A 25,448-nucleotide genomic window follows, 5' to 3' on the forward strand; every position below is an offset into this window, starting at 1 on the left:
AATATTTGCCTCTGAAATGTTAAGTACAAAACTACTTAGTTACAGTACTTGAGTTAATGTTCTCCACTAAGGATTAATCAAATAATTTCAGCTCTAAATATATCTGCACTCTGCAGCACTACATGTAAAAAACAACTGAGCTCTCTGTGCTGAATAAAGATCTGATTCATTGGTAGGTCGTCCTTCAGGTTTAGATTCTCTTCACTGTGTGTTGTTTGAAGGCTGGGGTGAACATCCGTGCAGTTTAGAAACTTGGCTACATGTCGCCAAGAAATCTCGTTCTTCGGGAAAAGTAACAAAATGCTCAACTGTAAATAAGGTACTTGTGATTATCAAGAAAAATGGCAGGCAAAGATTGCATCAGTTTTTATACTCAAATTTTTAATTTTTTGTATTAATTTTGTATACTCCTCATCTTTGTATTATACAGGTCATTCACACAGTTTGATATAGTAAATAGTAAATACACACAAGAGGTGCAACAAGCATCAGCCTGTCACCTTCACAGACATGCATCATGTGCACACACACGCACACTTTCTCCCACGCACGCACACACACTTTCTCCCACGCACACACACACACTAAACAAAAAAAGATAAAAATGTAAAATGTTTTCTTTTAAAACCACAAAACCACAAATTTTTCCTCCTCCATCATCACCAGCTTCACATCCTCTCAACTCTTATTTTGAAAACGAGTATGACAATACTTAATGTTTTAACAGGATAAAAAAAAGAAAGAAAGATTAAAAAATGCAGGAAGGCAACTAAAGAAGAGGGTAAATCCATTCTTAAGGATAATTCAGATCCCAGTTTTTAACTCTTCATGGAAACAGAGACACAAATGAGCTGCGATGCAGAAGGAAGAACCACCGGTGGACATCTGGACAGTTTACCGAGTTACAGACGACTCGAGTCGATTTGACTTTGTGAAGCTTTAAAAGAATCCAATGTGCTACAGAGTTCAGAGGCTTCGTGTGATCTGTATCTCTATTCAGTCAGGAAATGTGTTCTCAGTCAGGTGTGTATCCATATGAGCCAGTGTGTGTTATATGTGTGCAGTAGCAGGGACGGTGCATGTGTGAGGATGGCAACACAAACTAGTTAAAAGGGCACTCTGCAAGGTTTATGGCACAAACAACAGCACTGAGAGAAGCAGGTGTGCAGCGGGGCCAGAGTTGAACCAATGAGAATGCGTTGTGTTGTGAAGTCAGGGTGAAAACCATCTGCAGACGTCTGTTAGCAAAGGACACTTCATTAAAACATCTCCACTATGAGCATCACTACAAAGAGAAAAGATCTCAGGCAGAAGTCCAACATCATCTTCCTTTGTCATTTTTTACGGACTTTGGTAGAAATTGCGCCAGAAATCACTCCTTAAAATAAGAAACAAACCGTTTCAAGCAGCACAATTCAGAGAACATGAAGTGCCCACAGACCGGGAAACCTTGAGAGTGATGATCCTACCTGAAAAGAAGCCAGACTCGTGTATCACCGAGGGGAGGAATATGAGGAGAGCTCTCTGAATATAAAACAGAATGATTTAAGTCCAGGTGTGATGGAGCCGCATTAAACACTGGCTGTCAGTAACTGCAGTAGTCGTTAGTTGTTGCTTTGTTTTTGCATTGGAGCGCACACTGACTCTCGTTAGTCCATACACACATGCAAATACGCAGTCAAACCTTGGATTCGCTCCTTTAGTTGAGACTTCCCCAAATCATAATCACACACACACAAACACACGCACACACACTCTCTCTCTCTCTCTCACTCTCTGTCTCTCACACACACACACACACACATAAAAGTTGTCATCATTCTTGGCCGTCCTCCGTGCGCCACTTCAGGAAATCCTCCTTCCGGGCGTCTGGTTTGATCTGGTTCCGCATGCCGCCGAGCAGATTGGAAGTGGCTTCAGAGGCCACTATTAAGGGTCGGACCACTGTGGGAGGGATCTGCCGCAGGACACCACCAACAGCACCGGGCAGACCCTTCTGTTCGTGGCCGCGAGATGCTACATCGCACAAGGTCTGAGCCGTGTCAATCACTCCCTGGAGAGCAGAGAGAGAGAGACCAAGGAGAGATTAGTTAAAATATTTCGTGTTTCAGTACATTTACGTACATGCGCACAAGAAACCCGACATCAAACAGTATTTCAAAACACAAAGATTTCCAGTTTATTGTCCTAGAAAGAAAAAGAAAAGCAGGAAACATTTTAGAGTCTGAAAACAGCAATTTTGGGGCATTTTAGCAGCATCTTCTCTTCCTACGGTAATATAAGAATAACCGTCTGTGTATTTGCAATAAGTTTGATGTGAAATGAATCTTCTGAGGGAGATTTTATTCATCAACTCAATTTAAAAGGTTTACAGGTAGGTAGTGAGGTAAGTTGCTAATCAATTTTCAGTCGCTTGACTAATTAAATAATTGCCTCGTAATTTCAGCTCTAAATCACATCCTGTTCACATGCACTGTGCATCGCTACGTTATGATCTTTCCTTTAAACCTGCTGCGCTGCAGAAGAGAAAGAAAGACTTCTCTTTCTTCAGGAGAAATTAATCTCAACCCTGTTTATGTAAACTTGGTTTCTCAGATCAGGTGTGACTGCTTTTGTTTAGATTCTCTGTGCTCCAGAATAATAATAATAATAATTATATTAACATTTAATATAATAATAACTCAATTTTGAGAGGGCAAGTTTTGGGACGCACCTCTCTGACGGTGTCGTAGGCCTTGGCCACACCTTCTCGGAGGTCTGCAGGCTGAGCGGCTCTGCGGGGTCGGCTCGAGGGGGCTCGGCCCTCTGTGATGGCGAAGCGGTTCAGGGGGGGAGTGGGAGACAGGATGTCGTACACTGTCTCTGCTGTGGCCTGTGAGAGAAGCAGACTGATATCAGGCATCAAACACGTGGGGTCCTGCTTATCCTGAAGTCCTTGAAATAAATCCAGGACCAAGTCTGGCTTCTGTGTAACTTTAATCCCCAGTCATGACCTGCGCTGAGAATCCTTCAAAGACTGAGTACCTGTATGGCCTGCACCAGCCGGTTGCTGAGCTCCAGAGCAGCTGATGCGGTGGATGTGCCAAACGATGCTGCCCCCCTCTGGAGACCTCGAATAATGCGTCCATCCTTCCTGTACTGCTCTATGGGCAACCAGAACAGATCCCTCACTCCGTGGACTGGAGAAACACAAAGAGATGGACAGACAGGGAAAAGGAATGAACCAAGAGATAAAACAGGATTAAAAAAAAAGGACATGTTAAGATGACACTGTGTCCGACAGTGTGTTTGGAGCGGTATCAACTCACACAGCTGGACAACCGAGTGCATGGGGCCAACACCTCCTAGAATGCCCGGCAGCTGATTCTTCCTGATGTCCGTCAGCCACTCTGTGACGGCGTACTGAATCACTTTGTCCACACCGAGGAGACTGGAAAAAATTGCAGAAGAAAGAAACTTGTAACTGAAAACTCGCCTGGTTTGCCTTTCAAACATGTAGTCTCAGATGACTGGGGATCTAAAGCAGCCTCTGGGATGTGTTGGTATGGAGGTGTGTATTTCTACCCGTGTCTGCAGCACAGCCTCTTCAGCTTCAACTCAGAACAGTTTAACTGGGCCAGACCGATCAGGATCCCTGCAAAGGTTCCCTGTGAAACAAAAAGCTACAGAGTGTGAACATAGAGCCAGACCAGACAATTATTTCCCTATCAGATACACAGGAATCCTACAGAAGTGTAATTCCAGCGCAAACTCATTCCATGGTCTTCTTCGGCACTATGCACACATCAAATAAGACAGTTTTATGTGTAACAACTATTAACGGAGAAATCGGGAGAGTCACTAACAGCCGGGTGTGGCTAACACTGATTAACTCGGGGCAGTACGGTGAAGGCATTAAAACAGCTTTTTTAACCACGCATGAGAAGAGTCCCTACACATTAAACGGTCTCATAGACTTATTTGATGTGTATAACCACCAAAAAAGACCATGGGCAATGATTTTGCACTTTAATATAAGTGTCCGGTCAGGCTGGGTGACAGATAAGCGGATTCAGTGACCTCTCACCTGTTCAATGACGACATGTTTGCCATGATAGTCCAGCCAGATAGGCACTTCAGAGGTGAACCTGAACTCCCTGAAAATAGCAGGGGAGGAAGAGAAAGACCACATTATCGATTAATATCTATACCTTTATTTATCAGAGAAAAGTTGTGAGTTTATTCCCCTTCGTTTTAGCAGAATCAGACTTTCTCCGAGCCCTCTGGTGAATCGGTGTTCACATACCGGAAGTAGATCGGCTGGTCGGAGGAGGAGGTGGAGCCGGCAGAAGAGGAGCTCTGCTCGCTGTAGGTAGTTTCTACAGAGGCGGTGAGGTCAGGTCCCAGACCAGCAGCTGACTCCGCCTCCTCTGAGGCCTTCTGAGAGGGGTCTGCCTTCACTGAAAAATACATGAAGAGACACAGATGAAGACCTGAACGCATTGGTCATTTCAATACGTTTTTGCCATGTCAAACAAAGGCATTTTAATTTTGCACAGACGCTACACTGTGCCTTGGATTGTTTTTGAAGGAGACTTGCATTTTATATTTTTTGACATCATTTTCCACACAAGTTCTTCACAAGATGGAATAAGTACACCTGAATTACCCACAGAACACCGGTACGTGACACAAAGACGCAGCAGCGCTTCATATTCACCAGAGCGTGTCTTAAATAAATACAGGATTACATGATAGACATGCAAAAAATTGGCTCGAGTATTAATTTAAACATGTTCTGCAGCCAGTGAAAATTGATTATGCTCCAGTGATGATGAGTGGTCCTCGTACTATAATCAAACAGCTTAGCAAGTAGGAACAGAGAAGCCTGCATGAAAGATGTTGTTCAAAATCTTAATATTAATGTATCTGACAAAAACCTTTAACATTGAGTATGAAAGATAATTGATTAAATACGCAGGAAGGAATAAAAGAAGTGGCTCGCCTTCAGTCGCAGGGTCCACAGGCAGGTAAGGGTTAACAAAGGAAGCTAGATTGCTGAAATAGTCCTTCAGGAAAAACAGTGCATCCTGGAGAGGAGAGAGAAAAAAGGCTGGTTAGAGGAGGAGAAGTTACAATTACAACTGAAAACCAACAAAACCTATCCGAAGTACAGCAGTTATTAGAAGTTATCCAACGCTAACGCTGGTGTAAAAGTGGTCATTTCTGATCTGACAGAGTTGTATTTGCCTCAGGACTAAAGAGCTTTGAATACAACGCAAAACAGAACAAGTTCTTTTCTTTCCTTATGTTCCACACAGTGAAAATGAAGACAACATTTCAGGCTTTGGATGGAAAAGATTTAACTTTTAGTGTTGAGTCTCAAGAGCTGGAGTTACCTGGTCGATGTTCAGTCGTAGAGGCAGCAGGCTGACTCGAAGACAGCACTCTGGTCCCCCGAGGCCAGACTCCGGACACACCTGCAGAGCCTTTATTGTCAGCTACAAAAAGAAAACGCAATCAATATCATATACATGACGTCATCTTCCTACTTTGTCTTTCACAAGTGATCCAGCCCCCCCTCACACTTCTCCGCCTCTTTCTTCTCATCAAAGCTATGCCAAACATTGTATTGCAGTCCCTATCAGGTGATTTCAGTCACAGAAAACCCCTCCAGCATCTTGATAAATCAAAGACTCCCTCCTTCTCTGCCGTCTCACCATGTTGGAGTGGGCTCGGCGAGGCATGCTCTCGCTGGTGTAGAGGTAGAGGAATTTGTTGATTTGTGAGGAGGCCAGACGGTCTCGAATCTCCAGCTCCTGGACAATGAACACCTGCCTGGAGAGGGGGTGTTCGCCACCCGGGCCAACCCCGACCCCAGCTGCCACTGACCCCTCCCCTCCGTCCTGCCTTGCTACTGCCGCAGAGTAGGACTCATGCTGGAAGGACACCTGGAGGACAAAACAGGAGTTTAAATGTGTTCGGAGAGTTCGATTGAAGCTGTACATCTAATGGGAGAGTTATAGGGGTTTTTAAAAAGGTAAGCAATTAGTTTTAATTGAATTTAAAGTAATAGTTCGACATTTCGCTGCTTCCTTGCCAAGAGCTAGATGAGAAGATCAATACCACTTCCATATCTGTGTGATAGAGACAGCAGACAGTTCCTTTAGCCCAGTATAAAGACTGGAATCATTGGGAAGCTGCTGCCTGGCTCCGTCCAAAGGTAACAAAATCTGCCTTTGAGAGTGCCATCAATCCTCTTCGCAAAAAGCAAATAAGCATATTTGCCAAAGTGTCAAAGTATTCCTTCTATCATCATTTCAACCAACAATTTACTGCTACACACACAGTATATACCTTGGTGAGCTGTATCTCCATCAGCAGTGTGTGCTGACGCCCGCTGCCTCCAGCCCAGCGCCAGGAGTTCTGGGGACGAGAGGGAGCAACAGTGCGGGACGGAGATCCACGGACTCCAGTGGGGACTGAACGACCTCTGTGGAGAGGAGGACAGAGAGGGTGAGAGCAACAGTCAAAGGAAAGGAGAGAAAACCGAACAAACACACACACACAGGTCTACTTAGGTCACTTCAGGGACATTTTATTCATTTCCTTTAGACTTACCGTAACTGACCCAAAAATCTACTTTTTCCAATTGGGGATAGAGTTTTTGTCTATTCTCATTCTCATAACCATTAATGTATTTATTGTATGAGAACATACTTGTGTGTCTGTGTTACCTGTTTGTGTTCTGGGCATGTATGGACATGGGCTTGCAGCCAAAGTCCCTGCCCCCGTAGAGATGCCAGACTACGGAGATCTCCCGCAGCACCACCCTGCTCTGGGGCACCGGGAAGCGGCTGGGGGCTCTGAGCAGGTCTGAGCTGCCTCGAGGCCTGGAGAAGTGACTCTCCTTCACCCTGATGGGCCCCTGAGACAACACCGTCACCACGGGCTCCCCGTCCCTGGGCTGTAACAAATCCCACATGTGGTCATTTTGTGAGTATACGGACTCATTCTGAAAGGACTCTGAGGGAAGAACAATTTAAAACAGGGTCATAAAAGAAGACAGAGAGACTCACAGGAATGCCCATCCCGGGAGCCTCCAAGATACAAAAGTCGTCGTTGTCGGTGGAGCCTTCGGAGCCTTCCTCTGACATCATATCTGCCTGTGCCTCTGTTGCTGTGGCAACCAGTTCGTCAAGCTCAGAGTCCTCTACCTGCAGGACGGAGGGGCTGCGCTTCGGAGCTTCACCAGGGAACAGGTAGACGGAGACAGGCGAGCCTCTCGGCATGGAGGGTGAACCTGGACAAACGTCCACCCGTCAGGTTAAGAAATAAAAACAAGCAAAGACCTGTGGGCTGGTCAAGCTCGTACTATTAACACGCTTTTCCTCAGAGACTCAAAACCTCCTGAAAACATGAGTGCTATAATGATATCTGTCAAAAAATGGGGGGCTGAGTAATACGTTATTTTTCATTCCTAAAAATTCAGTTAATCTTGGTCAAAATGACACTCCTCTGTATCTGTCGAGCTTCACCGCAGTTTCATAGAACTTAAAAACCACTTGAAAACCATTTAAATAAAAGCTGAGATGTGTAAAAGAGAAAAACTTTTCAGTACCTGGATCTAAACCCTCTTCTCGGTGGCTCTTCTCTGTGTCAATTAAGGCATCAGCGAGGTCGTACTGGTTGATCTCAGCGGTTTCAGCTGGAGGGTAGGGCAGCAACGACGCAGGACTTTCTGACAGCTAACAAGACGGAGTACGACAGAGGAACATTAGACAAGTATATGGCATCTTTACACCACTTTTAAACATTTATGGAACTGTTCTGTTCTCGTCAGCACATGTAATAAACATTACTATATTGAAATGCACTTATTACTCTCTTTTATTACACTTTTTTCTTAATTTTTAAAAATATATATATGTATAAATGTATAAATATTACCGGACTTACTGGTAATTTCTGCCCAGCGATTTCGGTGGGGGAGATGTGTCGCGGCGGGGGGTGCAGGTCACCTTGGGAGACCAGGTACTGCAGCAGATTGACCAGGGCGGCGCAGGAATCGGCACAGGTATGAAGGTGTACCACATTGTTGGAGCAACGGAGCTCAAAGAGCGGCTGAGACTGGAGAGCAAAGAGAGGAGAGACAGAGGAAGCACATTTAAGTGAATAACTGGAGAATCAAAGAAGGTTGGGATGGGAAAATATGTAAACTAAAAACAAAAACCCATCTGAACTCTTTAAACATAAAATGGATAGAAACGCCTCAAAGAAAAGACTAGGCTTTGCACGTGGACAAACATTGTTACATAACAGACTTTAAACTGACCTTTCTCACGTGTGTACACCTTTTTGGTTGTAGTATTTCCAACTGAAAGTTATCCTATTCTTTAAGGTCCCATGTTGTAAAAAAAAAAATTTGTGTAAGTGTAAAGCATGTCGAGGTGTTATATAAATACTGTGAAGGTTTAAAAACGCTCAGTCCCCAGAGAAATGCACACAGCCCGTATTCAGAAACTGTGACTTTAAACGAGCCGTCAGGACTTCTGCACGGTTGTGATTTCACATCTATACTTTATACAGTATATATATATATATACACACACACATATATATATATACACACACACACAAACACACACATATATATATATATATATATATATATATATATATGGAAGGAAGCGAAATTCTGCACTCAGGTTCCGCTGGGGGAGCAAAGATAAAAGAACACAATAAAACACAAAAACTAAAGAACATAAACAATAAATAGACAGTAGATAGATGCTATAAGTAAGTGTAAGAGAGCTAGTGTGGAATTCAGACAGGGGGTGAACACAGGTATATTCAGACGGATAGTGTGAGAAAAATGTGGTGTTTTTTTAACATTAAAGCATGTAAACATGTTCTAGTAGAAACCCTGTATGAACCTGATATATGAATATGTACACAATATGGGACCTTTAAAAGGGAAGCCTAATCCAGTACAGCTTCTGTCAGATATAGTGAATAACTCACATACTACTGAAGCTTTAATTATAGTGAAACTTCATTATGGTAAAACAGATATTTATTAACATGTGGCCTGTGTTCATTTGTGGTTTGTAAACTAAATGATAATGTTTTGTTTACACTCACATTTCCAGTGTGTGCTTTACCGCTGCTGTGTGAATGTGAAGGACACACAGTAAGTGAACAGTTGCGGAGCACTCACCAGCTTTCCCGTATTGCTGCCTTTCCATGTGGTGATGGCGAGCTCCAGCAGGTCAATGTCCAGAACGCACACATAGTCTGCGTGATACAAAGACACACAGTGGTTTTTATTAAGAGTGACACTGATTCTTGTTTATGTTACTAAAATTAACTACTGTACTAGCCCTAATATAACATCCCTGATGGTAAGATGAAAGCAGCAGACACCATCTGTTAAAGGTAAGTGACCTTTCTAAATGTCTATTTTATTATTACAAAGACAACCAACATAAACTAGTTCCGTTTTCACCCCAACAACAGCTCTGATATCAATCCGTACATGTAAGGTATGTGTAAACTAGGGCTGTTAATGAATATTTCATATTTAAATATATTTGGATAGAATTCATTTAAAAAACAGACATTCAATGAAAATTAATATTCAGGGAAAAAAGTCTATATTCTATAAATTAAGTTTTAGGATGTCTTAAGTATTGGCATTATAAAATAATTATTATTTTTTTGTCGCACTGGCAGAACGGAGGGAGGCCAGGTGCCGTTCATCTGCATGTACTGCCGCGCTGCAGCAACACAGAGCTGGTTAAATAGGCAAAGTTTCACTTTAAAGTTTATGTTTAAACAAATATACATATAAAAGCAGCTAAGTCTCCTGTTGTGTGGTTTGTCCTCTTATGGACATAATGCTCAATAACTGTTTGTTAGGAGGAACTTCATTTTCGGCCAATTTTAACAGTCCATCCTTTTGACTAATATATATAAACAATGTATAAACAAACATGAATGATCTCGCTAGCCTAAACACAACAAAAAACAAAAGCAACACATTTTCTATTAGAGTAGCTACTCTGTAACGGTAACATGTATCATGTGTCTTACCTCTCCTCAAGTCCACGGTGTCAGTCTCACATTTGTCAGAGAGGTAGAGAGCAGAGTCATCCAGGATGAATCTGACCGCAACATAACATAAGAGATCTTATACTGTGAGTCACCAGCTCACATAATGTGATAGAGACTGACAGCGCTAACTATCCTTCTAATGTTGTGATTAATATTGTGACATATCAATGGTCGTGTGTAGTTAGTGGTGGACTGTACCTGAGGTGGAAGGTGGCGGTGTCTACAATGATATTACTGGACAAAGAGAAGGACTCTGCGGTGAACAACGCGCGCAGTGGCAGATACAGAGGTCTGGCAAACAGAAAAACAGAAGATGAATAGGTGTAATGTAAATAACTTCACCACACTTTTTTAAGGTATAGTACACACCTGTAGTCGACGGCACAGGTAGCGAGGTGTGTGTGGAGGACAGTGATGACGGCAGGTGCTGTGTATCCAAGAATGGGCTCATCGATGACATCCAGGAAGTCAACCAGCTGTAACAAACAAACACAGAAGGCAGGCAAAACATTTTATTTGAATCTACCTTATATGATTTCAGCATAGTTTGTATTTTTCTGCACAACCCAAACCGTTTGAGAGGCACAGTCGGAACTGTAATAGACACTCGCTTTCATTTTATATTTTTTCAATAGGCAAGTGAGGCATTAAATAAGAAAAACACCTTGAAAAGCCTAGAAATTAAATAATAAATGCAACAAGAAACGCACTGTACATCACAAGAAACTGAGTCAAATTGCAAGGAGGGAGTTTCCCTTTTATTAACTTTTAAACAAGAGCATGGAAAGACAAGAAGATACTGAGACTCTGATCTGTAAGAGCGCACTCACACTGTCCTGTCGTACCGTGCCCAAGCACACTTCAAGGCTAAAGTCTAGTTTGTTTGACCAGTGTGAGTACAACTGTCTCGCACCCAGGCACGGCACACTTGCCGGATGCGGACCAGGTGAGAGGGGTGGGCTTCTGTAAAGCACGGATCCACATATACGGGCACCAGTGTGCGCACGTGTACGAGCATTGACGGGCATATATCTATTTATATGTGACTGTTCTCCGCGACGGATATTTTAAAAGATGCCGCCAAACCGTTTGCGGTGGTCTGATGTGGATGCGGAGTGTTTACTGTAGATTTGGTCAGACGAAAACGTCAAAAACCAAAACTGATGACATATAAGCAAAAAGCAATTGAGCCGAGGCACAGATTTCAAGTGGGGGAAGAAGGGGGGGGGGGGGGGGGCAATCACCCTAAAGCACGGGGCACAGTACGAATGGATAGCGTGAGTGCGCCCTAAGAGGATTTGTTTCTTTTTGCTTCTCACCTGCTCGTGCCAGCTGTGATTAGTCTGTGTCACGTAATGTCGCATGGTGGCACCTTGAAGTCGAAGGGCAACCAGGAACTCCTACAAGAGACAGAAACAAGCATTGTTTAATTTCAAACTTGCCGCAGCAGCAGCAGCAGAATCAAGCGTTTGAGGAGGACGTACCTTCACACTCCTCTGTGGGTCCAGTGTGATTTTGATGGCTGTGGACAACATCTGTAGCTCCCCCTCCTTGCCGCTCACACTGCTAACACCCACCTCTGTAGGGTAGATGGTGGGTTCCAGGTGCTTTGGGGGAATGAAGTTGGGCATCTCCAAACGCTGTGGGATGGGGGTGTCTTTCACCACCGCTGTAGTGGTGTGGGGGGAAGAAATGATGACCCAGAACATACTTTCTCTGCTTAGCATTAAATCAACCAACATGAATTCATTAAATGTTTGGAAAACAACATGATAGTGTACCTTGATGGTAGAGCTCTACTCGTCTGCTCTCTACACACAGGAAATTGAGATTGGGGTCGTTCTGGTGCTGCGCCACACTGAATATCTTCCCCCCTTCCAAGTCGAGCACGATTTCCCCATGACTCTGGTCCTCCTGAATCAATGAGATGAAATAAAAACAGTAAAAAATCTTAAATTATGAATGGATCAAACCAGAGCTGTTTTTCAGTCTTTTGAACCAAGTTTACGCTGCTTTAGTAGAGCTGAGTAACTTTACATTCCCTAGTTACAACAACTTCCTGGTCATTTTTTAGATGTACAAAGTGTTACCACGCTTTTTCTGGCGGATATAAGACTCTCTGACATGTATGACTCTAACACACAAAACAAATCAAAGCATACACACAATGCAGGAATCAGGACACCACAGATGTCATAGCTTCCACAATTCCTGTGGTTATGATACTGCGACGGTATGCGACTACGGGTATGGGAAAATCGGATTATCCTGACATCCCTGATCACAAGTGGACAGCTTTAGGTACGTCAGTCCACAACTGACATTAGTCTTTAGTGACCACTTGTGATCAGATCTCACTTCCCTGCTCTGTATGCAAATAAACACATAGTAAATACATGGCTAATACAGCAGACAAAGATTACAAGGATGTTTATAGTAATATAGATCCTAAACATTGAATTTGCGTAAAAAAGAAAAAAAGGTATTGTCTACTGGTGGTTTCTGTGACATTAGAAAAACCTTGTTTGATGCACACATAATATATAACCATGGACTTTATGAAAATTTCAGACGTTGAGGACAAAACCAGCCAATGAGCACTCGTTCTCCTTCTTAGGCCGAGGACGTAGGTGAGTAGGTGGTCCTTCAATTTGGCCCAGGACACGTGTGATCCGATCTCAATGCGTCTGGGCTGCTTTCACCCCTGTACTTAAAGCTGTCCACATGTGATCAGCTCACCCACAACGCATGTTTATGCCAGGTCTGATTAGGACCCTGGAGACGCACGACTCACCTTCTTGTCTGTTCTGGCTTGGAGGCGACCTTGGCTGATAATCACAGTGAGGGAGAGGAGGCTGAGGTTGTGGTTGGGGCGGGGAGCTGACTGTTGTGTCTTTCCAGATGATTCACTGGCCAAGTAGAATGGAGGCTCATCCTCTTCTGAATCAGAGTCTACGGCAGAGAGAGAGGAGATGAGAGGAAAAGTAATCGTTTTAATTACATTTGTCAAAGGATGAAGAAACATCCCGATATAATACACACAAAACCTACTTGGTTAATTAAATATGTTTGGGGAGGACAGCTGCTTATTACATTTAATAGAGCTACATGTTGTTTTTCCATCTGTCCAACTCACCCAGTCTGAAAGCCGACTTGCAAAGCTGGAACTCGTCGTGGTGACGGCGGCTGTGGTCAGGGCTTTGGGCTGAGGGGGGAGGAGGCTCCCACATCAACAGATCATTATTGATCCTTTTGGACGAAAGGGGGGATGAGGAACATTTATGTTACTGTTAGCTATTTCTAACACAATTAATGACAGTTCTACATGAGCAGATTAAGAACGAAGACAAGAAAATCTAGTTCAACTTGACCATGTTCAGTGTTCATCTGAGAGTGAACTTACAATTAAAAGATCACTCAAAAATATTTTCCAACATTTTGGGGGTTACCTGGATAATGTTATCATGGAAAAGAGCCTATACACGTACCTGTTGTAGAAGCTCTGGAAGGCCTGTTTGCTGGGCAGGAGGATGTAGGCCAGTGGCAGGTTAATGTCCACCGCACACTGACACTGAGCGACGCACTGCGCCTGAAACTGACGCATCTCCTCTGGGTCGGCTGGAATCACCATCTAAAACAAGGAAGGAGGAGAAACGAGGGAGGAGGTCAGTCTGGGGTCTTGAATAGATGGCCGATAAAAATAATTCTGTGTGAGCGCACCTCCTCAGTCTCAAACATGGTGCGGTTGGAAGAGAACGGAGAGCTGGTTTTGTCGTTGAGTTCACAGTGACTTTCAAAGAAAGCGGACCCCAGGTCCCTGATGAGGTTGATCCCACCCAGACCTGCTGCTGGGCCCTGAGTCTCACCTCCACGCACACGCACCGATAACCTGCTCACAGAAACAGAAAACTGTCTTGCTTTGTCTCATTTCATGAGCAAGAATGACTCCATCTTTCTCTAGAGAGCTTCAGCACTGTAAAGTGCAGTTCTCGAAAAAAATTGTGAATTATGCATCTAACTATTCTCATAATCACCACTGCTAACCTCGGCGGAGTGTCACGGTTCTTCTTTACTCTGATACAGGGGAAGGAGCCGCCCTCCCAGCCCTCATATGACCCTGGAGAGACAACACATCATATATCTTTCTGCATTTCACATTTTATAGGTCTGCTTCAGCCATGTACACAAAAATATAACTGCATATCAGAGTTACTTTTACAACTCTGTTGAAAATTGTGTTCTACAGGACTCTTTGCACCAGCAAAGACGAGTCAGCCTTACATATTAAGATCTTAGCAGACACATTTGTATAGATTCATCATTATAAAATGGCACGAATTTCAGTACCTCCAGTGTGCAAACAATAAACACATATTCCAACTTCTCTATGAGGTAAGGGTTTCTCATAAAAAATTACTAATGGCACTACATTAACGGAAACAAGGATACTTTTGTAAAAATCCGATTCTACCTTAAAGTCCCTGGAAATCAATGATGACACAGAATGGATTACCCTTGTAAAGAAATCGACTAAATATATCAACAAGCATTGGTCATCGTACTGTATGTCTATCTTTGGTTGCGTGTGTGTGTGTATGTGTGTGTGTGTGTTCCCACCGTGCAGGTCTGTGAAGGAGGCCTCCAGCAGCTGGGTGAGGCAGGGAGCCCACGGCTGTCCCGGGGCAGTCTGCTCACTCTGGAGGTCCGGGGCCTCCTGGTGCTTCAGCACCAACTCCGTCAGCTCCAGCACCAGGGTCTCCTCCCGCACTGCCCTCTGGGTCGGAGGTCGACGCTTAGGGAGGGGCCGCAGGTCGGGAATGGGGAAACGAAGCCTGAGGATGGCGTGGGGGGAGAGGAGGGTGAAGGAGGAGCACAGCTCGCTGCTCTGGGTCTGAGGAAAGAAAGAGAGGAATCTCTTAGTATTTATTAATATAAAGAGCTGATTCAGTCAAAAATACTTGTCTATTTTTCACCTGCATTTTAATTGGGTTACTGACTATTGCTTTTGATAACAGGTCTACATTTGTTAGGGAAATTTCTTTATGTAATTAGTTTTTTTTATGATGGAATAAATGTTTGAGGCGTTCGACCTGCATGAGTCCCGGCCCATCAGTCTGTGTCGGACAGTGGCTGAAGGCTTTGCTCAGGTTCCCCAGGCGACTGAGAATGTCCAGGTCCAGCTCGGCACTCAGCTCTGCCAGCTCCACCCGCACAACACTTTCCCGCCGCACCACCCGCTGTTTACCCTGCCAACACACACACAAACATGCACACATTTTAAAGGATAGATCGATGTATCTGTCAGTCAAGTCACATAGGATTGATGTTTTTGTATCACTAATCAATATTACACAAAGGGAAGCCTTCAACTCATAAATCTTTCTGACAGACTGGCGACGTCATAGTTCTGTGTCAAAATCAATCAAATTCAACACATTTAAAAAAAATAATACTTAATACAAAGAGTCGAACTACAGGAGTATTAAGAGAAAACAATATACACCAGCTGCTTTACTTTTAAACGCGCTTCATTTTTAGACTAAGCTTTTTTTTTTTGTCTTCAATGACTCCTGTCAATCCAGTCTTTGCAGCAGCTGGTGTTAACATAGTAACACTACACTACTTCACAGACTACACAAACCAAACAAACGTTGTTTGTACAGCACATTTTAAACACGGTTTGTAAAAAAGGTTTTGTACATATCAAGTCAGGGTGTGTATAAATGCGTACTCTGCGCAGGTGTTTTTCTGTGAGGCCGTAGTGTAGTTGGGCACACGGTCTGGCTGCAGCTCCAACTGTGAACAGACCGGCTTTCTGGAACTGAAGCAACTGGAAAGATAAAAAGAAAGAGACGTAGTGTTCTTTTAAGTCTTCCTTATCAGCTTGGAAAGAGAACAACACAACATAAACTACTTTCAGGTAAGAGTAACTTCAGTCTGAATGAGAATATCACATTTCTCATTCTTTGTTACAACTTGCAAAACGTTTAGCTCATTTAGGCAAATTAATTTGTGATCAAAATAGATTTAGTTTCTTCTCATTTGAAAAGTCAAAGTATTGTTGGTTTTGATAGGCTAAATGTTTTTGCATTGTACATTTTTATTTTTGTTTATTTTTCTACTGATTTTAGTGTAATCATTGCAGGAAAAATACAATACTTTTTTCCTCACATTACATGGGAATGAATGTGTTCTTTTGCGTTACACAGTGGGATGTGAAACCTTGTACTCTTGAAATCAGCAAGCGAGGAGTGTTCACTTTGATATACAATAGCAGCCAGTTATCTTCAGAGAAATAACAGTCTGGTACAGGAGGCATTCAGTGTCAGTGAAAACATGTAGGACGAGACTGTCTCGAAATTAGGAAGTGAGGAAGACACTTCCAGAGTGTTACTCTAACACAACATCTAAACACCACCCTGGTTTTCACCAAGGGGTCAGCGTCGGAGCTACACGGACGGACAAAAATATGTTCTACCTCGCTGTACTGAGGATTTCCGTCCCCCCAGAGGCACTCTAACAGCTCCAGTCTGCTGAAGGAAACGTCAGAGGTCACAGCCCGACTGTGGCGTCTCCCGCTCCGCATCTCACAAGCAACTTGCACTGCTGCTCCTGTAACCCTGGGAGAGAGAGAGAGAGAGAAAGCGGGAGAGAGAGAAAATGATACAAACTTTTGAGACATGCAACACATTCCTCACACCTGCAGGCTGTTTAACTTCATCATGGTTTGTTTTATTTCAGTAGATAGAAGTCATTTATTTACTGAACAGCATATTATTTAGAAAGAGTTTAAAGTTTCCTCAAATTAATATTATAATGCATTTCCACGAGTCCCTTTTTATATCTACAAAAACACTACAAGCCCCACATAACTCCCTATCTGTAATTGTTGTCAACATAAATTATGTGGGCAGCCATGTTCACATGAATTATAACTCACCAAAGTCACAATATGAGTCTGTGTTGTTCTACCTGAGATGGGAGTGTGGGCAGGCCTTGGCGAAGCCGCCTCTCAGATGGTGGAAGTCTCTGCCGCTGAACATGCTGTCCTTGAAGAAGGCCAGCTCCCGGAAGAACACCTGAGACACCTGAGACAATGACGCGGCTCCGTCAGGCTTAGAGGGCGGGTCTTCCTGAAGCAGGGTTAGGGTGAGACCGCCGAGGGTCAGACGCAACAAAGCATCGGGCTTCAGCTGCTCCACCTGGCCGCTGTGTGAACGTCCTGCAGGGGGGAGGAGAAGGACATTTACATTTTCTATTTTAAATATTTCTTTGGGTAAAAACATATATTCTGACAAAAAGTTGTTTTTTTTTACCTCGTGTCCGGCCGCTGGCCTGTGGTAGACTTGACAGACAGCCTGCTACAGGATACCTCCTGGGACAGTTCATCATGCCCTGGCAGGTAAAATTAAAGGGGAAATCAGACTGCTTGTGATTAGATGAGTTGTGATTTGATGAGTACATTGACAAGCTCCAGTTCTAGTTCCAGTTTGCTGTTGTTCTCTGCAAGTCAGGACAGTGCATACAATTCCATAATATTTCTTGAGCTAATAACCCTTCTGCTATTTGTAAACTTGCAAAAAGCCCTATATTTTAGAACAAATATAAAAAAGGAAAAAAAATAAAAATACTATTTTTAGTTATACGAAACAATACCAATGTTGATAAATTAGGGATTAATCAAGAAAGAAAAGAAAATAATCTTCCTTCTTTCTGATGGTTTTTCTACATATGGCCATCTGACAAATGCTTAAACTGTAAACACGCGGCGCACGCACATACACACACACACACAGTACCTGTGCAGATGATGCTGCAGGTTGTGTGAAGCTGGCAAGACTCTGCATTGAGGACTCCATACTGTCTGACAAGTCGCTGCCGGAGCGCATAGACGTCACGCTACTGGTCATACCAGCAGGACCCATGGAGAAAAACATTTCTGCAGGTGCAGGTGCAGACACAGACACAGAGACAGACAGACAGACAGACAAAGTGACAAATTAAACAGGTTAAATACTACAATGTACACTTTATGGTATGTTGCTACAAGGAAAGGAGCGACAGGACTGTTTTCCAACACTAAAGGGTCAAACTTCCAAACCGACTGCTATTCTTTACCCACAGTGAACGACATGGTTGCAAACCACATGCCTTTAGGAGCAGGCCTGCTGGGATTATGAAGTATCTCAGACAGACAGTTTATAAGTGGACCTTTGCTACTCTGTGTACCTCCATTCTCCAGGCCAGTGACGAAGGGCTCCAGGTCAGGCTCAGTGTCCCACTCTCCGTCTCTGGGACTGGAGCCCAGCTGCTTACTGAGGTCCTCCTCAATCATACGCAGGTCATCTGAGTCTAATGGACGACTGAGTGCACCGCCACACTTAGTGTCTGTCTCTGGGGGGAGAGAGAACAGAGAAAGAGATCGAGGCTGAGTGTGACCTCGCTTTTATGAGGCTTTTACAGTTGTCTGTGACCTTACCCAGCAGCTCTAAACTACAGAAAAACGACACACTGTTGACTGCTGAGTCCTCCTACCTTTGAGGAGTTGGACATTATATAGTGCTAAAGCATGTAGCAACACAATTACTTCCTGGTTTCGAGACACATAAGAAGTAATGAGGAATACATAGTGACTTTGTGGTTATATTTTGTGAGTGCATGCATGAATGTTAGCATCTTGTACGTCTCATCATAAGTATTTCTACTCCATGTGTGAACAGAAATGTACTCTAGAGGCTAATGTCCATTTGATTATAATTTATTCATGTTTTTATAATAGGCCTCACCTCATGAGGTTCTTCTGGCTCTACACCAGCCAGTTTATGCTGATGGAATCACATCATGCACATGACATGTTCATGTCATCATCATCATCACAATACATTAAACACAACATGTAATTTAAAATTGTTTAAAAGTTTGAACAATTTCCCCCTGGGACTATTAAAGTATTTCTGATTCTGATTAAGGTCAACATGATCCAGGAGTCAGAAAGGTCATTTCAATCTCACATTTAGACTTCTTAAAGTTCTCATTAAAGGGCTTGGTGCATGTTTATCACAGAGGCTTTGTTAAACTGTACCAGTGTCTATGCAGAGGGCTGCCAACAGGTCTGTCAGATGGGTTATTTGATCTGGAGACAGCAGCATGTGGACACAGCCCACTTTCCCATCCAACTCCAACTGATGAACAGAGAGAAAGAGACAGGATACAGAAGTCAATATGAGGGAACAGTTGCATTCACTAACCCTTCAGGATGTGACAGTATGCAGACACTAGTGACAGACTGAGATAATGATCAACAGTCCTACTTCTGAAGTGTAAAACATTTATCATATGGGATGGTAAGTAACTGTGAAGCCTTTTAGGGGCCGTCACCACGACGCATGCAATAACAGTGTTAAATAATTATGGTAGTTCGGCTTTGTTGTGTCTCCTTTGTTATTATTAAATTGTTGTATTTTATCAGATGTCGCCTGCCCCCTGCTCACTAAATATCGTCATCATCGTCCATTGAAAAACCAGATCAGTCACAGCAGACACACACAAACACACCTTTGGTCCCGGCAGCATGTCGTTCTGTTTTATCTTGACCGTGGTCTCGATGAAACCGGAGCAGCTTCCTATGAGCAGTGGTTGAGATGGAGGACAGGGAGGGGACGTCAGGGGCTTTGCCTCTTCTTCCTCCTCCTCCTCATCATCATCTTCTTGTTGTTCTTCCTCCTCCTCCTCATCATCATCATCTGCTAGTTCTTCCTCCTCCTCCTTTTCTTCTTCTCCTTCACTTGCTGCAGCTGATTCAGGGGGTTCAGAGTGCTGAGGACCCTGAGAGATGAAGAGCATTTCTGGTCGTTTATCATCTTGTTGTTTCATATTGATATATATTGTGATACGTTCCTTCACTTTTACATGAAACAAAGGTAAGTGAAACAGTAGAAGGTGAGAAAAGTTAATCTTGTTCAAAAATCGCTGTGGGAGTAAGAAATTGATTTATAAAAGTCTGAATATCTGAAGATTTTTAATTCATTATAACCCCTTTAATCCACATCAGCATCTTCTCGACTGCTCCTGCTGTGTCGCAGAAGGTGGCATGAATACATAATCATTAATAAAATTGATAATCAATCCTAAATAATCATTAGCAGTGAGGTCTCATCACCTGTACTGTGCCGGTGCTGTCGTAGAACAGCTGGACAGCGCTCAGCTGAAGGATCTTGTGCAGGAAGGCGGGCGGCTGGTGGATGTCGACAGGCACGGCAGTCTGGCTGGCTGGATCTCGCACTGCCTCGTCAAAGTACTCCAGCCTGGAGAACCGTGCAAACAAACACTATTTATTTAGTGCCAGGAATAAAAAACGTGAGTCAGTTCATACAGCAAAGAGTCACACCCGCAATGTGACTGCAGACAAATTGGTTTAAGGTAATGTAATTTCGATTTTGAGAAATGCTCACAGGTCCATTGGTATGAGGTCAGGAACTTTATCAAACTGTTAATGGAAATCATACCATGATTTCACAATGAATATATATGAAAAGGGCAGATGATCATAAGAACAGTTCTGCTGTCAGCCCCTTGATCTCGGATGATCAGACTGAATAATCACTGTAACGACGTGTTTCACAGGATTCAAATCCCATGTTCTGTTAAAAATCAAACATTTGAAATGAAAGGGCCGCCTGGTCACTGACCTCAGGTCAGCACAGCCACCCTGAGCAGCTTCGTCAATAAGCCACAAAAACAAAAAGGGGTCAAAAGTAACGCATGTTAGAAACACAGTCATGGGACATGTGGCACCAGTGGAAATTAACACAGAAACCCTGGTATCTAACTACTAAGTAGATATTAACTAATACCACCATACCCTGCATTTTATTGTTTACATATGTTTTTGTTTAGTTATTTTTACACTCTTCTAATTTTAGTTCGTATACCTCTTATTATTTATTCTTTTACTTTCTCTGTTTCTGTACTTTCTATCTACTGCTTAACAGTAACAGCCCCAAATTCCCCTCAAGGGATCAATAAAGGTTTATCTTATCTTACAGTTGTTGTGAATAACTGCAAAGGAGCTCAGTTACTTGACTTTGCAAATTTATATAATTATATTGTCAAATGAGCGGTGTGAGCACTGCAGTTGAGGACAGTTAGGATGTTGCGACAAAAGGATAGTAAAATGCTTCAAATCATTCATGACATAATCACGTTCAATAAATGATTATTTTATCTTTAGTTGTAAAACCAGGTGACCATCTGGCTCTTCTCAATAACAGTGGCCACACATCCATCAGGTCTAAGACTCCCCTCACTCCCACATTGACAACACCTTAAGTACAGCCTGCAGTTGTTTGCAGCCACTGATAAAAGCCTGTTCAGTTGAACGACCTCATCAATACTGATCCTGTTTAAAATGAGCTGAGGCTGTCTGACAATACAAGGCCAAAGTGTGCAAGATCATAGGTAAGCAGGTGCCTCTTCTCCTTATCTGCTGATGAGAACAGAGAAGATGATATCTAATTCTTGTTTCTGGTTTCCATTTTTTTCTCCCATTCTCCCCTGACTACAATATAATTGCTGATGTGGGAAACCTCACAGAACGGCATTTAAGAGAGATAAGATATTTCTGTATCAGTCCTGCAGCGGGAGAAAAGCATTCTTAGCACCCTCTTGTGAGTGTTAAAAAGTGAGATAATATTAAAGATAAACAAATACAAAAGGAGCTTCTGTGGGTATAAATCTGGATACTTTTGTTTATATGACAAAGCATTAAAGAGTTATGTTTGAGCTCATGCTGCTTTAGATCCAGTTTGTGTTTCAGGTCGTATTCCTGCTAACAAGGGCTGCAGGAGATTTTATGTCTTCATGACCAAGGCCTACATATAAGAAGAACTGTACTTTGACAGAGAGGCCCACATTAGTGTTACCCACTTGAAGCACCCATGAAATAATGAGGAAATGTTTTGGCACATTGACACATTTGACACAGACACATACAAACATACGCAGTGTCAATGGACATCGCACTGTTTTGCACAACCACCTTCTGTGTTTTTGCTCTGATCAAAAGAGAATGAAACAAACAACTGTGAAAGTGTTTAACAAAGAACAGAGCAGAAATGAAGGTAAGAGGTTGAGATTTCTTAGTAATCTTGGACTTTCTGTGTAATCTTAACATACTCAAAACCATCATGGGTGTTGAAAGGTAATGATGAAAGTAGCTTTGTAGCTTGCTGTGCACTTTTTTCTTTTGTAGAACAAATCAAGTGGGTCTTCTGTGCTGAACCCTTATCATATTTTTAAAGCAGTGTGATTAGTTAAAAGGCCACTCAGGCAGACGTATACTGTATACTTGCCAAATGAACTGTAAAAGTGACCTTTGAAGTTGCACCATGTGGCTGCTCTCTATCAGCATGTTTCAGCAGGGAACAGCACCATAAACAATTTCCCCATGGGATTATTAAAGCATTTCTGATTCTGATTCATAAGCAATGTGTAACTACAGTGTATGAATCCTACAATGGCTGTAGTATTAACATGCTCAAATACAAAATAAATGACAAAATCATGAAGGAGGTGCAATAATCAACACAGTAGTCTTTTTCTTTTTGCTGCTCATTTCCTTTTAGGGAATCTTGAAAAGGGAGCGAGGACGTACCGTTTGATGTGCACCTCTAAGGCAACGCCTGTTTCCAGGTCCAGGGGCTGGTGCTCGATGCGAACGATAGTGTCTATGAAGGTGACTTTTATACGACGAAGGACTGCAAACACAGACGAGATGAGAGACATTCATTCAGAACTGATCTTTCAGGGTGTGTTTTTTCGCTCTCAGAGTGCACATTATTAATGTGGGGAAACTCTGCGTGTTCACGTCTTCACAGAGTGAGATCGCACACAGCTTCGACTCACCCGTCTCAATGGTTTGTGCAAACATCTCAAGTCCCTCCAGCTGGGCAGGCGGCTCCTCGGACGCCTCTGGGGGGTCCTTCAGGACCTCCTGAGCCAGCTGCATGCTGGAGGTCATGCTTGATGACCAGCCTTGGGAGTCCCAGCCCCCACCTGAGTGCAAACACACCACATGGGATTCAGTGATTTCGTGCCTTTGACAGAGGTGTAGTGTAAGTGACACGTGTGCCAACGCAGACACTGGTCATAAAAGTTATACAAAGAGAAGCAGGTTGCACCTCTCTGTAGAGTTGAGGTTAGTTGATTATTCAATTGTCAGGAAATTAAAAAAAACACTGATTCTAACGACTCAAATGTAAGGATTTGCTGATGTTCTTCATCATACATGACTTTTTTGGACTGTTATTCTGACAAAACAACTGATTTTATAATGCCAACTAAGGGTCTGGAAAAATACAATGGGCCTTCACTATTTTCTAACAAATTAATAAAAACATGAGTTGCTTAATTGAGAAAATAATCAGCAGATTATTACTTAGTTGCTGTTTTACACCAGTGTTTGGATTAAACATATAAAGGTATAAAGGTGTGAACTGGAGTAGTTTGGGGAACACAGGGACAAAATAGTCTTTACAATGATGTCATTTTGGACTGCAGTCGTCAAACTGAGACAGCGTGTGTTGATTTGATAAACCCAGGGAGATCCCCTCAATCCACAGGTGACTGACTGATGCATGTTTAGTGGGAGAACCAACAGGAGGCAGAGATGTCGTTCATGTATTCAACATGTCTGGGCACTATGCACGTTACAATCTATAAATCACATTCTGGCTCTTGCTATCTGATCCGTCCTGTCTGTCTATGTTCTTTTGTGTATTGGCATATGCCTTGCTGCAAAACCAACAATGAAACTGAAACCACACAGATTCACAAGAAGTTAGTGAACTTACTGGTCCGATACTTGGGTCGACATGTTATCTGAAGACCAGAAACTTCTAAGGTGCAGTGATCAGTCAGGAGAGCTTGCCAGGGTATGGTCACCACTATGCTGCTCACAAAGCCATCCACTATCTCCAGAGGAGCCCCGAGAGACTCCAGAAGCTCGTTGACCGCCTGGGGTGGAAGGGGAAGAAAGAAATGTGAATAACTGGTTTTGATATTGTCTCATCACTCTGGGTGTAGACTTAAAAAGCAAACAGCCAACAAGGCGGGGGGTGAAACATCCACTCTAGATGGTGAGACTTTGGGGAGTGGGGTAGTTACTCTGGTGGTGAGTTCCCCATAACTGCATTTCCTCGAAGACACACGACCCTGGCTGAGAGCATGACGCTGGAGATTGTTGTTGAACTCGAGTGCAGTTGCGAAACAGTCAGGGGGGTGCATGAGCTCGACAAAAACACACGAGGCAAAGTTGACAGCCCACCTCTCTTCAAAAACATAACAACAAAAAAAACAACTCACCCAGACATCGAGGTGTATCTCCTTGATGACACCGCTGCCGTTGTATAGGTCCAAGCCCAGCTGGTCCAGGCTCAGTCGCTCCTGCAGAAAGTGACCGAGGTAATGCTGTAAGAGGTACCGACAGGCCCGCTTCTTGATTGAGCCCGACCAGGGGAAGAGCCAGCGAGACATAGGGCCAGAGGTAGCGGGGAGAGGGAGCGAAAGGGCGGCGGAGGAGAATAAGTGCGAGTACAGTCCTCTGGCAACTGCATAACAGACTAACACAAAGTGAGCAGAAACCAGGAATGAGCCACAGCTAGCTACTGGGGGCTAAGGAAGGGGTAGACCGTAACTCTCGTTCTCCCCTAGGCTTGACACAAAAACAAGAAAATCCCTTTGTCCGGACCGACGAGACTGTCCCGCTACTTGTCGACACGTTACTCCAACTGTCCGTAGAAGACTCGGCTCATGTTTTCGGTACGTTTGTGTCGGATTGGAGCGGTAGGTCCCGTTGGTGCGGATCTCATCTCAGGGTTGTTTATTGTTATCATACGCCAACTGATGGTATGGTGAACGTACGTGCGTAACGCGTCACGATGACGACAGGCTAAACCAGGAAAAAGGGACATGACGCCACCAAGGCGCCATCTTTGTAAGGATTTTTTTCTCTAATTTATTTTCCTTCCTTTGTCTTTTTCCTCTTTGTAAGGATTTTTTAAATTTTTTTATTTCCCTTATCTTTGTAAGGATTTTCTTCCTTTATACTTTTCCCCATCTAAAGATTTTTATTTTATTTATCTTTCTATTTCTTTTTTCTCCTTGCTTTTTCCTCTTTATGGATTTTTTTCCTTCCTCCATTTAAAATTATAAAATAACGACAGATAGTAGTTGGATATAAGCTTTGTAATGATTATTAAATTAGAAATAAAAAGCCCATAATGTAAATAAGGTGTGTGTGTGTGTGTGTGGGGGGGGGGGGTGCACAAAGTAAAGACAATACTAATCAAATTAAA

At 43.1% G+C, this 25,448-nt stretch overlaps 1 protein-coding gene across 2 annotated transcripts; it reads right to left on the minus strand.

Annotated features, from left to right (window-relative positions):
* Positions 1–432: 432 nt before the first annotated feature.
* atg2a (autophagy related 2A) lies at positions 433–24,976 on the minus strand. 2 transcript variants are annotated; one of them, XM_083915647.1, is made up of 42 exons: positions 24,457–24,976; positions 23,946–24,108; positions 22,999–23,148; positions 22,748–22,850; positions 20,255–20,399; positions 19,651–19,920; positions 19,178–19,277; positions 18,325–18,489; positions 17,895–18,034; positions 17,412–17,490; positions 17,068–17,317; positions 16,574–16,715; positions 15,827–15,925; positions 15,186–15,341; positions 14,713–14,986; positions 14,140–14,212; positions 13,816–13,984; positions 13,584–13,726; positions 13,232–13,344; positions 12,890–13,047; positions 11,877–12,009; positions 11,580–11,764; positions 11,415–11,495; positions 10,465–10,571; positions 10,294–10,386; positions 10,075–10,145; positions 9,200–9,276; positions 7,939–8,109; positions 7,601–7,727; positions 7,059–7,282; positions 6,717–6,946; positions 6,337–6,472; positions 5,700–5,930; positions 5,379–5,480; positions 4,985–5,069; positions 4,286–4,439; positions 4,067–4,136; positions 3,565–3,647; positions 3,309–3,430; positions 3,025–3,179; positions 2,714–2,872; positions 433–2,053 (listed from the first exon to the last, which is right to left on the minus strand). In XM_083915647.1, the coding sequence occupies exons 1-42, from the start codon at positions 24,625–24,627 to the stop codon at positions 1,817–1,819; spliced, it is 6,096 nt and encodes a 2,031-aa protein (XP_083771773.1). In that variant the 5' UTR covers positions 24,628–24,976; the 3' UTR covers positions 433–1,816. The 2 variants fall into 2 exon arrangements, with proteins under 2 accessions (XP_083771773.1, XP_083771772.1); XM_083915646.1 differs by having other exon boundaries at positions 3,565–3,662.
* Positions 24,977–25,448: the final 472 nt, after the last annotated feature.

The sequence above is a fragment of the Echiichthys vipera genome (assembly GCF_963691815.1).
Source record: "Echiichthys vipera genome assembly, chromosome: 6".
In the NCBI taxonomy this organism is placed as follows: Eukaryota; Metazoa; Chordata; class Actinopteri; order Perciformes; family Trachinidae; genus Echiichthys; species Echiichthys vipera.